The sequence below is a fragment of the Pomacea canaliculata genome, linkage group LG12 (assembly GCF_003073045.1).
Source record: "Pomacea canaliculata isolate SZHN2017 linkage group LG12, ASM307304v1, whole genome shotgun sequence".
Classification (NCBI taxonomy): domain Eukaryota; kingdom Metazoa; phylum Mollusca; class Gastropoda; order Architaenioglossa; family Ampullariidae; genus Pomacea; species Pomacea canaliculata.
Window position 1 is genome coordinate 18122527 of NC_037601.1, and position 15827 is coordinate 18138353.

At 43.7% G+C, this 15827-nt stretch overlaps 1 protein-coding gene across 4 annotated transcripts in view; it reads left to right on the forward strand.

Moving 5' to 3' along the window:
- Nucleotides 1–7274, forward strand: part of LOC112577171 (probable G-protein coupled receptor CG31760) — a 216750-nt gene extending 209476 nt beyond the window's left edge. For 3 of the 4 annotated variants that reach the window (XM_025260167.1, XM_025260165.1, XM_025260166.1), the window contains one exon: nt 4398–7274. In XM_025260167.1, coding sequence (XP_025115952.1) covers nt 4398–4610 — 213 coding nt within the window. In that variant the 3' untranslated portion in view covers nt 4611–7274. The remainder of the gene's footprint in view (nt 1–4397) is intronic. The other variant, XR_003102020.1, reaches the window with a different exon arrangement.
- Nucleotides 7275–15827: the final 8553 nt, after the last annotated feature.

Sequence of the window (15827 nt, forward strand, 5' to 3'; positions counted from 1 at the left end):
CTCACTGCCTTACCTTCCTAAACCTTCTGAAGGGTCAGTTACCCATTCCAGCTAGATGGGTCGACTGAGGGAAGTTTGCTGTTCTGCATGGATACTGAACCGGCGCAACTCTCAGCTATAACTACTCGGCTGTCCGCTTCCCCATTTTGAGAGTGCACTGCCCGTACATCTCTCGAGTTCACTGCCTCTAGAGCTCTCGATAAAGACATTCAGCTGCACTGACCCTGTGACTCTGAAGCTCCTAAATCTGTTTACTCTGCCTCCATCTTCCCGTTCTTGCCATCTCGTTTGCTCGTCTCCTGTGCACAGCAAGATCGCCGACAAGGGCGTAGTAGACTAAAGCATACATGCCACACACAACGTGGCAGTGTTTCAAGAGTTTTCTTGCAGAATTCATCTTTACATAGAGCTACCTTTACTGCCGATTTGCCTCAAGAAATATAGGCTCATTTTACATATCGAATGAATGATACCGACGCTCGGGTCACACTGATCTGCATGGAAACTTCCGGTTAGGTGAAAGCGAATCACACCCCGTTTTCGAGTCCGCGACACCGCTTCTGGGCACAGGTCTTTCCCACCTTTTGCCCAGATGATCGACTGACCTCGCCAGGCCGGTGTGCCTGATTGCTTTCTATCGCTCCGCCTCGCTCCTTGGGCATATTGACTACAGGTCGGCTGACAGACGATAAGGAAAGACTTCCTTTTTTTCTTTTTCGCCTGCAGTTCTTCCTTCAGATCCCCGGAGGAGTTGAGGGATCCTCTTTTTAATTGACTTCGTGCCCTACTCACTTCACTTCATTCTCCTCTTGTTTGTTCTTTGCTGCCTGGCGCGAACTTTTTACGTTGGTGGGGGGCGTGGGGTTGGGTGGTTGTCTGTCCTTCTAAACTGAAGATGGCGCTTTGACTTTTGAGCACTACTCTCCTGGGCGTTGATCAACACTGAAGTGGCTGTGATAGCATCCCAGACTGAGGTTTTAAGGAAATTGCCGTGACTAAATTACTTTGATTTTTTAGCAGCAGAAAGGTGGTGGAGTTGTGGAGGGGTTAGGGAGAAAGGGGGCGGGAAAGCCAAAGGGTTTCGGTGTCTGTCAGGTTCGCCCCTCAACCTCCACCGTGTGCCCGTGACCCATCCACCAATCAGCGGAGCGCTTTCGGCGCCGACGCAGACACCGACGGCTGATCCCATCTAGCTGTGGTCCTGTTCAAAATGCAGGAGAGCAGCTTTGGTAAATCTGCTAGCTGGCCAGCTTTCTCCAAAACTCATCCTTCTTCACTCGGTCTCTCATCGTTTGGCATTCACTCCGCGGGTGCCGACTTTAGGCGATGTTTGGCTGGACCGCCGCTAAAAACGAACTCTTGTTGTAGACTTCTCTCCGTCACCATCCCTTCCGTTTTTGCATCCAGCTGCTGGATCTCTTCCGAGTTTACATGTTGTTATGTTTAATATGTGCAAGGTATATTTCGAGGCACACGACTCCACTCTGTTTAAATGTATCTAACTATGACGCATGCGCATTATAGAGGCGGATTTCTGAGGTAATAGGGATTTCTGAGCACGTGACACTGACCCTTACAGCTCTGGAGTCGGGTTTCGTGGTCACGGAACAAATAACCAGGAAACAGAAACGTCGGTGGCATACTGAGAGATTAATGTCATACAGCAGAGAATAAAAAAGAGGCTGGGGAGACTCCCATTTTTCTTTTTCTCATCTCATTCTTCTAGATAAACAAGGTCCAAACAGGCATGATTAATGGCTTAAATTTGTGCTCACCATTACTAAGAAAATAATCCCAACTCCTTCCAACAGTCCACTAGATGCTAGTCCATCTTTTAACCTTTTCTCTCCCTTTTTTATATTTTTTGTCTGTTGACTAGTCTGCCTTGTTGTCTCCTCCTGCGAATTCACGTAACTTACCAAATTACTGTTTGTTACCCGATTCCTCTTCGCGTCTTTTATGTTAGTTTTTTATTACTTGTCAGTGCTGTTGTCCGTCCTTCCTTTGTATCCTATATCCTGTTTTTGCTTCAAGGGCTGAGAGCATGCTCCTTCATGAGGGTGATCACGCACTACGTAAATCACGCGTTGTTGTTGTGTTATCATTATTTTTGTTTTTGCTGTCATTGTTATATCTACACAATACAAGGATTGAAAATATTTTAAAGGCCTAAGAGAGCGTAGTTTTTCTTTCTATTGACTGGTCTAAGCTCAGTATAAAATACTGTTTCCGTAAATCTTATATCTGCTCGAATTACCTTCTCTCCCTCCTAATCACCTTCTGTTCTCGAGACACACGTCTGTAAACATCACACGCACAGAAAGATGTCAACAACCCAGACGTCAGCATTGTACACGGATGTACAGTGTACAGGTGATACAGTAAGCGGTGTTCTATGTTAATTAGGCATATCTGTAAACAAACATGAGGTCGTGATTTTGATCTTTTTCTGTGCATGGTGGTGTTTGTAGGCGTGTATCTCGAAAATGAAAGGGTTGCATTGACCCAGGTTTGTCGAAATAGTATCTTGCACCAAGAGTTATCCAACCACAAAATTTGCACCACACTAGTCTTTTACATCTCTTTGGTATGGAGGAGTGCGAAGGGCTTTCTCTTTTAGCATTCAGCCGAAAAGATTCCACTAGTCGCCCAGTGCCAGACAGAAGGGTCTAAAAGTCACTACCGAATTTCATCCTTGCATGCTGCGTCCAGCTATTCCGTGTTTTGTTTTGCCTGCGCTCTGACGGTACTACCTGATGCCATATTAGATCAGTCGCCAGTGTCTCGCGCGTGTCTTGTTTCACACTTCCACGCTTACTTTCGCTTCCTTCTGGAGAAACTGGCCAAATGTCTAGTTTAACTAACGGTGGCTAGGAGATTACGACTACCAGGGCTAGGGTTTGGGTGACGGGCACTCTGAAAGCCTGCCAAATGGAGAACCGCTTCTGCTGCTTCGCTTTAGTGAAAGCGAGCGTCTGGATTAAACGGGTTGGTACCTGCCACTGATGGCGTTGTCCCACAGATATGTCGAGAAGCTACATTCAGGGGAGGGTTAGGTGGTGAACACACTTCGTGTAATGCATCTTCAGGGAGTAAAACATTTGGCAACCTGTTACACTCAAAGACCTTTTTTTTTTACATGCTTTAGTTCTTCTCCCTTTCTCGTCTCCTTCCCCCTCCCTTTTATTGGCATTTCAGGCCTTGACCTCTGAGTCATCTTATGTCAATGAATCAGTAGCTTTTCGCTGTTTTGATTTTGCGGAAAAGCATGGTTATGCCTTACTTATGTAAAGACAACCCGTGAGAACAGCAGGCCTGGCCTGCACTGATGGCGTCAGGGTGTATTTGTACTGGATGGCCGTACATGGCAGTGTACGGTGCAGAGTGACGATGGCTTCGACGTAGTACCAGCCTGAAATCGAAGTTTTGAGTTGCTAAGCAGCCTGCCGTCATTCCCGAAGGATCAGAACCTTCTAGAAAAGACTAATCCATGGAAACAACACGGGATTCCATGGAATGAAAATTAGAGAAGGTTATTTCTAAGGATGTCTTATGCCAAAGTGGAATCCAGGAATTCTGAAAATTGAACAAGTGAAGAGTGCAGAGAAATGCAAACATTGTTATTGTTGTTTTCTTCGTCGTCAATGTTGTTGTAACTTACTTGCTGCTGTTGGCTTTTTTATCATCTCGGCTTTTTCCTTTTTCTCGTCTGATTGACTTAGTCGTTCCGCCAATGTTCAGTGAAATGGCAAGATGGAGTATTTTTTTTTTTTTTTTTTTTTTTTTTTTTGAAGCGTTAATCGCCACTGGTGGACTGTGAAGAGAACTGATTTCAACCAATTGCTTGTGCTGCCTATAATCAAACTACCACACCTTCTTGTCAACTCCTTCGCTCAAAAGGTTTAGATACTGGTGGGGTTGGGGAGGTTCCTTCGTCGGTAGTTCCGAACTGCTAATTTGCCCCCTTTTTTGTCATGAACATGATTTTTTGTGCTAAAATAACAGCGTAAAGGAAACTAAATTGTTCTTTTTCCCTAGATGCAATTCAACTGGAAATGGGAGTTTCTGTCACTTTTTCCTTATAATGTCGTTATGCTAATAAGAATTTAAAATGCAAAATTGTTAGTGGAGCCTGTTGTTAATGTCTATACGGTTCGTTTGCTTAATGAGTTCTTCACTGGAGATAAGTCTGAGCTTATTAAGATTCACGATTCCCAGCAGAAGCAGTGTGGCTAGATGTGTGTATAAATGAATGTATGTGAGTGTGTGTGTGTGTGTGATGGGGTGGGAGGGTGCATGTTCCATGAGTCAGTAGGAGTCCAATGACAGAGTAAAACTTTATTTTTATGATTCACATCGTACCGCTGGCAGCTAACAATTAAAGATATTTTGTGCAGGAGGAGTTCCGGCGGCTATACACACAGCTGGAGTTGCTGAAGCAGCGCAACATGAAGCTGGGCAACCGACATCTGCAGTACAAGCTGTCCGCCATGACGGAGGCCGCTAACAAGGAAGACCTGCCCCCAGACTCCACCCCTACTTCCCCCAACCTCAACGGCAAGCGCATTGTGATAAACCTGGACGATTACAACGAGTCCACCAACGTATAGCACCAACGACTTTACACACAACGACGGCAAAAATCAAAATAGTTCGTGTTGGCTGCAGCAGGAAGGGCTAATCCTGGCATCAACTGGGTTAATCCTTGTCGCGCGAACTCTTGGAGCAACTGAAGTAGTCGCTGCAGCCAGGACGGAAACCGCATTTGTGGATGATGTGGTGTGGTGGTTTTCATTATCACACTCTAACGAGACTAGAATCTACTCTTACACCTGATAGTCCGACTGAAATTTCCTGCACTGCGTGGTAGTCATGAGCTGGGTTTGGGTCAGTAACTCTGACATCAATATTGATGAGAATCATTTTCAAGTTCCAGAGGGTTCAATGTCGAAATGAAGACCAAGTTTCTTTTTTCCAGTTGGTGCGATGTTAATGATACGATCTTGCTAAATCCGTAAAATAACGGTCTTTGGTGGCAACAGTTTTAACCGGTAGTTAACGGCACGTAATCACGACGTTACACGCGAGACACGTTGTGCAGAATCACTCAAGCGAGGCTCCATCTTCGCAGACCTCTTCTTCCGGTATGCACGTGCAACACCCCTCTATGATCCATCTGAAACGAAATGTGCATTCTAGGATAGGTACATCCTTTGTCTCGTCAAACGCCCCACATTCATATATAAACACACACTACACGCCATCAAAGATATAGAAGTAAATAAAAGACAAGCTTTTTAACAGTTCCATATATACATACACACTACACGCCTTCAAAGATATAGTAGTAAGTAAAAGACAAATAATAAGTTAACAGTTCCAATCCACACGAAGATTTCACGGCCCTGCTACGTTTTCAGCACGTAGACCCACCTGCACCAGAATCGAACCAACCCTCAGGCACACGGCCCATGTAAAGGACGAGTCCCTGAGCGGCTTCCGCGGTCTTCGATGTAAGGAAACTGGCCGCCAACTTTTGATGTGATGGAATGGGATTAATGCGTTCACGACGTCGGTGCCCTCCTGCCAGGTCAGTCTGTGTTGGGTGATTAGCGATGTGTCTGGCTACGGTAGCAGCGGGCAGGAGCGACCACGGGCAACGCGCCGTCTGCTTTGAAATGAAGTGCCGGTTGTCACTGACATCAGAGCCAGCAGTGAGCAAACGTTCCACTTGATACGTCTGCCAGACCCGCTCTTCACCCACTGTATGGGTGGTGCGGCTGTCACAAGACCAGCTGTGGTCATCAGCGAACGTTGTGTACAAGTGTATGTGTGTGTGTTACAGTGTAGGTGTGGAGGTGTTTGTGCGCGCGCTTGTATTACTTTGTGCAATGCGGTTATGTGTGTATCTGCTATTTATCGCTTATACTTGACACAGAACGGTGGTAGCTGTATAGTACTTCAAGAAAAACACGCGGATTGAACTGGACTGATGTGGGCATCTGTATGGCACCAGCAGCCTGTCTGTGCACGTGTTCAAAGCGGTCTTCATGTGCATAATCTGTTATGTTCTTTGAACTTCCTAATTTACTAGGTCTCGTTCATGGCAGGTACTGTTCGTCAGCCACCAGCCTATCTTGCCAATACGACACACTAGAAAATCTCAGAATGAAAACAAAACAGCAATACAGAAGAAAATAACAGTTCAAATGTCGTACGATTCTTTGACAAGAAGATCGGAACATCATATTTTTGTAATATCCTAACGAAGGCAATCAAAACCTCATTTTATAGCAGTGCAAATACTTTGATCTTCTGTTTGTGCTGGCGTAAGACGCTCAGCAAAGGATGTCATTAATCTATGGGCTAAAGCCCTTTGCTTGGCAGATGGACAAGCACTAACTCTCGTTACACCCACAGTAAGGGGCAGATCCAAACCAGAAAGCCAAGTAGCCAACAAACTCCATGAAAAGATAAACCGTAAAAATGTGGTTATTGAAGACTGAACAGAACGTTCCCAGGGTTCCTTTGTCTTTAAACAAGAACGAACGTTCTAGGTGGCACCATCTACACAGCTTTTATTGTGCATCTGCAAAGGCTGAAATTCCCCTCCAGCCGACATTACTGTCGTATAGAAATCTGAGGCCTCCCTTCTCAATGTCATGGCAAACGCAAGCACAAACACGCACAAACACACACACACGATCACCACCTCCACCACCACCCATTTCCGAACGAAGAGACCGCTGGAGATAGAAAAGCATCTTCCCACTCCATCCCGCCCCCACACACCCTACCCTCCTCGAAAAAGTGAAGAAAAAAAGAAGTCTCAAAAACACGACACAGAGCAGAGGGAGAGAGAGACCCGGGCAGAAGACAGAGTGGGCGTTTTGTGTGTGCGGAAGAAAATGAATTGGGTTTCCGGAATTTATTGTGGCTTCCCATGTTACTGCTGGGCGTTGACATGGAAAGGGGGCGTGTGAACTGACAGGAAATGGACACCAGCAGAGCTGCGCGCGGCGCTTGGCATCGCCAGAAAAAGACCGACAACCGCAGAGTCACATTACTGGCCCAAGCATGAAATAGGATTTACAAACGTGTTTGTCAGTTGAGGAGGATGGATGCTGTCCAAGTTGGGGAAAAATGTTTAGCCATTGCTAAAGTGGGGACAAAACGCACGCGTGCTCAAGAGAAGGAGAGAAAGCTTTGATGTGTGGAGACAGTGGGTGGTGTGCATGCGTTTGTGCTTGTGTGTGGTGTGCTTGTGTGTGTGCGTGTGGTGGTGTGGGAGGGTGCGTGTTCCATGAGTCAGTAGAAGTCCAATGTGCTCATTTCTTAGCAGAGAACATTCTAGAGAATGCCTCTTCGGGGAGACGGGGAATTCAGATTGTCCAGTATCGCAAACAGTCTCATGCAGTCCTCAAACTGTGAACACACACACCACGAACCTCGCCAACCTTGCGACTGATGTAGACGGCAACCTCCTTTCTGTCAAAACACGCTTCATCTAAATCTAGTCTCTCTTTTGATTTATATTCTGTCTCACCATTGTGCAATATGCGCACGAGCATCCATTGAAAACTGCACGATGATGTGAAAGTGTGACATTGCATGGTGATGTGAAAGTGTGAAGTTGTCCCCTACGTGGTTTCAGTGCCCTGACTATGTAAAGGTGTGATGTTTGCTACGCCATGTATGCACTGGAGTTTTCACCATGACAAACCACGCGGTGGCCTATTCAACAAGTTCGTTTGATTGTCTACATCGCACTTGATTGTTAATACGATGTATGTGTTTATGTCTTATTTTGGTGTTCATACAATGTGATGAATGGCATCCACAACAACAACAAATATTGACCTGTCATAATGTATTACTGTCGACATTAACGACATTCACTATATGTATATTGCACTATTTGTCGCCAACCATCACAATGTTCACAATCACACACTCTCTCTAGAACCTTTTTCGTGATATTGTTTCTCTGGTGACAGATTACAGCGCCAGAACTTCGCAATGGGAACAAGCTGTGAACTTTGAACTTTTGTCAGCTTACAGTCACGTTGTTCTTGACTGGAGCAAAATTACTGTACATGCATAGTTAGCTTCTTCAAGTGTGGTCGAGTACCTGTGTGCCTGCAGACTGGCTTCAGTTTGTACGGTGATTGACTGTTCCCCACTCCCCACCCTTGTTTTCTCCTCGCGACGTGTTATGAGTCTGCTAGTGAGGTCACTCGTCAGGTCACCGCCAGTCGGCCATATACCTACACGAGCGTGGTCGTGTACTGCATAATCTCCATGGTGATTTACGCCACTGTACTCTTCCAATGAAAGACGCTTTTCACGAAGGTGCTGCGTCTGTACATAAACCTTGTTGTCAACCTCAGTGTTCGGGACGTCTGTATTTTAGTATGACTGTGTTAACCATCTTCGGTTACTCTTCTGCTTGTACCAGGTTTGGTGTCAGTTAGCTTTTCACATGATGTACGTGTCTATTAAATCATTTGCCTTTTGTTCTCTTTCAGCGGTGACTGCGTTTGAAGTGTTGGCTTTCAAGCTTTGTTGGAAATCACTGTACAGAACCTTTAAGCATATACGTGTACATGAGTAGCTTTAAGCACAGCGAGGAAGAGAATGTAAGCCATGAGGAACGAATTAAAGCACAGCGTGTGCAACATAGATACTAAAGGTGGTACTAATCCCATGTTAGGTAGCAAAGAACATGCGCAGCATCGATGCCAAAGAAGGTATCAGAAACAATAGGTACTGACGATACCCGTCTACTGTGCACGATGCCACAGTCAGGGCTTCATCACCTGGTGTGTGGATGAGTGTAAGGCCTTCACGGGTTTCCCTAGCTCTCATTCGCACTTTACTAATCGGAAGCTAGAATTGTGACAATAGATTAGGGGGAGGGGGGACAGGTGCTAGCTTCCAGCGCCGATCTGTGTACCCGGCCACAGGACACCCACGGGTGCAGCTCAGGACGAAGAGTGACAGAGACGACTGACAGTGAATAACAGCCGCAAGCCTCGCCCATGAGACGCTCATTTGAAGAAATTCCTTCGTATAAAAAGTGCGAAAAGAAGAGCTGTGGGATTTGTTGAAAGATAATCCTCGGAAATAGCAGAAAGTGCGATGGAATATTTAGGGGATATGTTAGCCCTGCAATTTATATTGACCCTGATAACACCCACCACCTCATTTTGTCTCGACCTTGAACCTTTGCTTTGCTCCCTATACCCGTGTGAACTCACTAAGCCAGACCGGGATCGAACGTTTGTAGAAATCCTTCGTAATGTATCACCATTATCGCTGGTGTTATTTTCTGAAAAATAAGAACCTCTAAATCCCGTGATCTCATGCAAGATCGTCACAGCGACATAAAAAGTTTTAAAAGGCCGAGGAGGTGTACGGTTGACTACCGTAATGGCTGAAAGCGACTTAACGAAGTACTTAGCACAGTAGGTTCCTCCGGTATATTAAATCATCTTTATAAAGGAAACGAGCGACGGGTTTTATCCAGGCGACTCGTTACTTCATATTATCGAACAGAAAAATGGCGAACTGGACTGCACGAGGCTCGTTAGCGACAGCTTTAAAGTTAGGTACGCCACCCATCATCGTAGACGAGACGGAGCGGGTTTGGGTTGTCCAAGAGCAGGGCTTGACAATCTTTTTCCCCCGCTCCATATCTCCGACTTGCGTTTCCCCGGTTTCCAGAATCTTTCTGGCGGATTTTCTGCTCGGTTGACGTGAGATGCGAGTCTTGCTTGCTTCTGTACCCTCGACCATCGTCGTCTTCTCGATGACATCGGTATTCGAACCCGTCACACCGCACGCATGAGCTAAAGCTAGACTGCCCTTCGTACTTTCACGTCACAAATTGCAGCTGACGCCCCTTGTACGAGCGCCACCTCGGAAGAACTGCACATAAAACAGTGGGTTAGGCGCGCGGTAGGAAGGGTAAGATTTTAGCACCGACGTAAGCAGTTTAGCCACCTCGTGGGTTGTCCTCTCGGCTGCCAACCCAGACGTGTCAGCTCGACGTCTGGCTGGCGAGACAGTGACGTCATAAATACGTGACGACAAAGCGCCCTCTTGTGGTGTATGGTTGACTGGAAATGGTAGTCACACTACATGCTGCTACCAAACATGGCTGCTGGGAGAAGTCTGAAATTCACAGAGTTTGTTGACAATTTTTGAAAGTGAAAGAACTCATTTCAATGACACCCTCAGTAATAAAGAAAACTGTCGTATTAATTAACTTCCGGTTTGCTAAAAGAAGTATTTAGCTCTAATTGTAGGAAATGTACTAAAACTCAACCAATGGGGAAAGGGGTTCTCAGTGATACAGATGATGACTTAATCGCTTAGATCGTGTGTACCAAAAGTTACATTTAAAATGAAGGATTTTCTTTGAGATAAGTAGAAGGCATTATGGGGCCTACAATTGGAAAAAAATATATTTAAAACATTGTATGACTGAACTGAGGTCGTCCTTTGACCTGATAGAATCCCTCCTCTGTGTAGGTACGTGGAAGTTTTCCTCAATCGTTTTCTCAACGCGGCATCTCTTGTCTGTGTGAATATGTTTGTGTACTTGAGTATTTACGTGCTGGCGTGCGTGCGTGTGTGCGCTGGCTAAGATACGTCAGGGGTCGCAACTTTCTCTAAGCGCACAAAAACCTGTTCTCAACGGTGGACCACCCGTGTGACGTAGTGTAGTAGTAGTCTGTGACAGAAGTAGAACAGATATCGCCTACATAGCCTACCTAGCCTAGCAGCTGAACCTGGGTAAGACGAATTTAAGAAAGATTTCTTTACTTTCTGCGATTTTAATTAAATCTTTAAAATGTATTTTTTTCTGACCAAAAACAAGGCGGTTGCTAGGGAAGATCTTGTCAAAAAACGATCATGTTGCGAGGGAAATTCCACATAGAAAAATTCGTTTTGTTCAGGTTCAGACTGATAAGTATTGTCACTAAATGTAGTGTAGAGCAGCGCAGTTTGGTTTTAGCTCGAGCAGAGTAGTGCTCACCAGACTTTCTAGTGTAGACTAATGTCTGTTGTCAACATGACAGCAAGTGTTGTCACTCAAGCTTAGTCAAGAAAAAGTGGCATTTCTACATTTCTAGCTTTAGCTATTGTCGCAGACCTGGTTCAACATTGTTAGCTGTGTAGTTGTTGTGTGTTGTGTTGTATGTTGGTGTCGTGTGACCCTAATTTCCCGACTGTTTATTTACATGCTAGATGAAGCAAAACGTGTTGCTAACTAGCTGAAGAAAACTAAGGGATGCTCGCCAGAAACCTAATTATGATGGCGCTGAGTGGCTATTTCCGTGGCCTGATTGCTGAGTTAGGGGGAAGTTAGGAGGATTATTTGTTAGCTGGTGTTGTCATTCGAGAAAAAAGTTTTGGTCTCCTAAGGTGTCATCACTCTTTCTAGTTACCACACGAGTTTCGAGACAAACAAAAACTGTAATGCATATAAATAAATTACCTCGCACATTAAAGGAAATTTCAAACAATCCGTGTAAGAGTATCTAAAACACAGCTGCTCGTCGGTTCTTGGATGCCACCATGTTTTTCGTACTTTTCTTGGACAGAAAGCAGATTGTGACGTAGGCAGGACCGTTTGACAACAACGACAACTCTGTCAAACTAGTCTTCTACACTTTGCTCACAATGTCCTCTCTGTGCTCGCGTTTACTTGATACCCACGTATTGACGACCCCACTCACAGACTTCTGTGACCTCACTAACGAGATACCCGATGGCTCCCGTGACGTCACTCGACAACGAAACATGGCGACCGCCTTGTATCGCCAGACCTTTGTTTGAGCCGCGAATGAAAGTAAACGATTGTTCTGCAACACGGAATTTTGATTGAAAATGTCAGTATCTATCATTTCACCCCAACTTGCCGCTTTACTTGCCTTTTCCTTTAATATGCTGAGGTTTATGCGGGATACTTGTTCCCCTGTACTGTTGTTGTTACGCGGTTTTCGTTCAGATTTTTACTGTGATGCATCGAGCGCGAGCTTCAATCTGTCAAACTATCGATGTGAACTATTTGAGGAAGTGAACTTTGACTGGGTCAACATGACATATTTGAACTTAATGGTAAGTTCAGAGTCGATATTGTTAGTAATGTAGCTGTTGAAATTATTATTATTATTATTATTATTATTATTATTATTATTATTATTATTATTATTATTATTATTATTATTATTATTATTATTATTATTATACTCATATATAGTACTCTATAACACAAAATATCCTAGTGTGCTCCATGCACATTGAGAAATATCTGTCTGAAAAAAGCAAAAGAAATAAATCAAAGATTTATGTGAAAACGAATGTTAAACAACATTGCAAATAAAAAAAATCCGTGGAAACGTATCATCCGACATCTAAACAAAACTCAGACAAACGGGGAAACAAAGAGAAATAAAAGAACGAGTTAAAGGAAAAATGTATATCATAACCATTACGACAGAGAAAACCACCTTTAACCATTTTGTGAAATGAATGAGAATGCAGTTTAACACCTATTGCGCATGGTGACTGAACATGACTGAATGCACGTGTCAGACATTAAAACAGTTCTAACATTGCTGAACAAATGTAAAACTCAATATCTGTACAAACAAAGTATTAGTCCAAACTAACATATGGTGGACTGACAGTCCTTTCCTGTGATTGAGTGAAGATGATTGTGGCATCGTGCACAACGACGGTGGAGTTACTATATATAGCCCAGTCGTCTCCTTAACTGTGTCCAAGCTGCGACTGTACTTTATTTTTTTCACCGAAATAGTTTACTCCGAAATTAAATGAAATCCGGCTAACTACGATCTTGAAGGCTTAACTAAGTACCTACTAACACGCTCTCTGATCGTAGTAACAAGCTGAGTACAATTACTTTAGAATGATGTTTGGTTGGTTAAGTTTTCTAGGGATAATCATGCGCTTGATCTCTTTTTGGGATGAATTTATATTTCCATTGACTTCGTTTGGAACCCTTATTGTAAACCCTTGTTTCACCCTCAAATCAATTTTGTCACCTTTATCGCAGTTGTTTGTAACGAATGAATTTTAACTGAATAAATATTTGTAAATGTTTACTGCGTATACAGTCTGACTGTCACTTCTTGGCTGCCTATTTTAGAAAGTACCAAGCTGCACTTTAAATGTATCTTCCGTTTGTAACCCTTGACTCTTGGCGCGAAGCGGTCAAGGTCCACAAGTGAGACGCTTTTCGCCACACTGGGAGACTGGTCATGTCTTTAACAACCTCTTCTCGTCCACACACCCTGAGTTTGCATTTTGTTTTCTTTTGTGACAGAGGACAATGTCTCCAAAAGACATGTTTGTGTATGCTGAAAATGGGAGTGCGGTTTTGCTGCACCGATAAAAGTCGCTAGAAGCAATCAAATGCTCATAATAAATCTTCAATCAAAAAGAAAATGTTTTGAGTCTGGTCTGTTTGCTTGTTGAAAGTGATATTCTGCGCCATTCCTATTCCCTGCAATTTAAATGAATGGTTGTGTTATTGAATGTTTTCAAATTGTTCATTGGTCAGTGATGGCTTAGATCGACTTTAATTGCAAAGAAGCTCCTGAATTTTTTTTCGTTCCTGGGGAGGAATAAAGGCTCCTAATTTTTTTTTCCACTACATCACACGGCACATCATTTGGACTGTTTACCCCAGGTTTTCTAATATGTATAATTTCACGGGCAGTGTTTGACACTGTATGACCTTCTATCCTTTATTTCCCCAAGGCTACGAAGAAGTGGTAAAATAAAAACTTTTTAAATGTACAATCTGGTAGTCTAGGTATATAACATGTTGTTAGATAGATAGGACCCTCCCCCTATTTAATTTGGGGCTTTATATTTTGTTCTTTCTCTATTCTCACTCTAGTATGTGAGCAGTTGTGTATTTTTGGAGTGAAGGGGAGAAAGAATAAAAGACATCAGCGACTGATAAAAGATTGTATGTCAATCCCATAGCACTGCTACTTCAGCTATTAAGTTTATGAGGAATGAGGGGATCAGCAACGATTATTTAGGCTGTAAGCTCTCAAACAGCTGAAACACAAACAGCTGTGTCCACAGATCATGAAGGTTAAAGACCAACCCTCGTCAAGCAAAATTAACTCATAGGTTTATGATAGCTACATGTGTCATAAGTCACAAAAGTGCACTTTTTCAGTTGTACTTATAGTGGGGGTGGGGGATTGAGAAATGCACAGTAGACCTACAGTCAACGAAGGCCATAGAACGGAATGATGCTTTGCCCTTCTCGAGAATTCGCTCAAATTTTGGCAGTCAGGACCATGTCATGAAATAAAACCAGTCGTGTGAAAAAGAATTTTGCACCCATGTTACCTTTTAATATCGGACAGCATGTTTCAAACATTCTAACGTATGATTTTTATAGTCTCTGAAAATACATTTTTCTCTCTATCTCTACCTCCATGTCTCTAGACTTTAATAATCTCTCTCCATCCCCACCCTCCAACCCTTTAACGATTTAAAATATCAGATCACTTCAAGCTTGACAGTCTTGCGTTAAGTTTTTTTAATCTGATTTTGGTTTATCCCTTATGGTTTAGATTTTCAATATTAATCATCGTCTTGTCAAGAGGGGTTCGACCTGCGCAAGTGGTTTCATGAAGAAGCTATATTTGAATATCCGTGTCACTGGAGAGTGTCGGCTTGCCGATAATTTTTAATCAAGCGACAGATGCATGCAGCTGGGCAAAGCATTTTTGTTGTGGGTCTCCTGTCCAAGCACCAGAGAACAGCACTTGGAAGCTATAGTTCGAGACAGACCGTGCATCATGCAAAACAAAGTTAAATATTCGTTTGAACTTCTCGAGGCCTCTGCCTACAAACACTGCCCTTTGCTAACTATCCACAGCTAACGACTCCAGAAAATTAGTGATTGTTTTGGAAAACCTGCTTATAGCATTATTTGGTAGTGTTGTGAACTGAGGGGTTGTCTCCCTTGCGTGAGTAAAATAGTGTTGATTGGCAAAGATTATCTCCATTTGTTCATAACTGCTATCCTGTCTACGAGCATACTAGTTAGTCCGCTTTCAGTAGTTTGCCGGTGGAAGTGAGGACGTTTTACGAAAAGCACGGACGTATATTAGTTCGTGAGAAAACCGTGCACGAGTGAGCGAACGGTGCACTGAACCCCTGTAGTTGGGGGAAAAAAACTGAGTTTCAGGATTCCCACGCCAGTCGTCGAAGTAGAGAGACTGTAGCGAATTTCTGAGTGAAAGAAACCGGGGAATCGGAATAATTCTTTGCCTAGTCAGGGATATGAGACGAGTTGTTTTTAATTGCTTTGGTTATCTCCGTATCGGTGAAAGAATGGTGTAAAATTTTTTAATATTTGGTTGGAAGTCATGATAATGGAAAGAGTTGTTTTTTGTTGTAATAGTGATAAAGTTCAATATGAATATTCATAGCCATTAAGTAAGGATTTCAGGAATTACCTAGGAGAGGAATTAACCAAGGAAGGAAAGACTGTTAGAAGTGTATCGTCAGCAGCTAGGTGCCTCTGCCCAGTAAAGTACTGGTTATTGAAGTGTATCGTCACCAGGCCGGTGTATCTTGCCGAGTCAGCCCTGCGGTTTTGGGACAATGAAGTGTATCGTTTCGGCAGTCAGGTGTGTCTGCCTTAACAGAACCTACTGTGCTGTGTGCACGTGTTGTCTCATCGTCAACAGGTGTGACACGGTACTGTCGTCTGTCTGGCAGGTTGACATCGTCAACCTTTGCGGCCCCAGCGTAGAGAG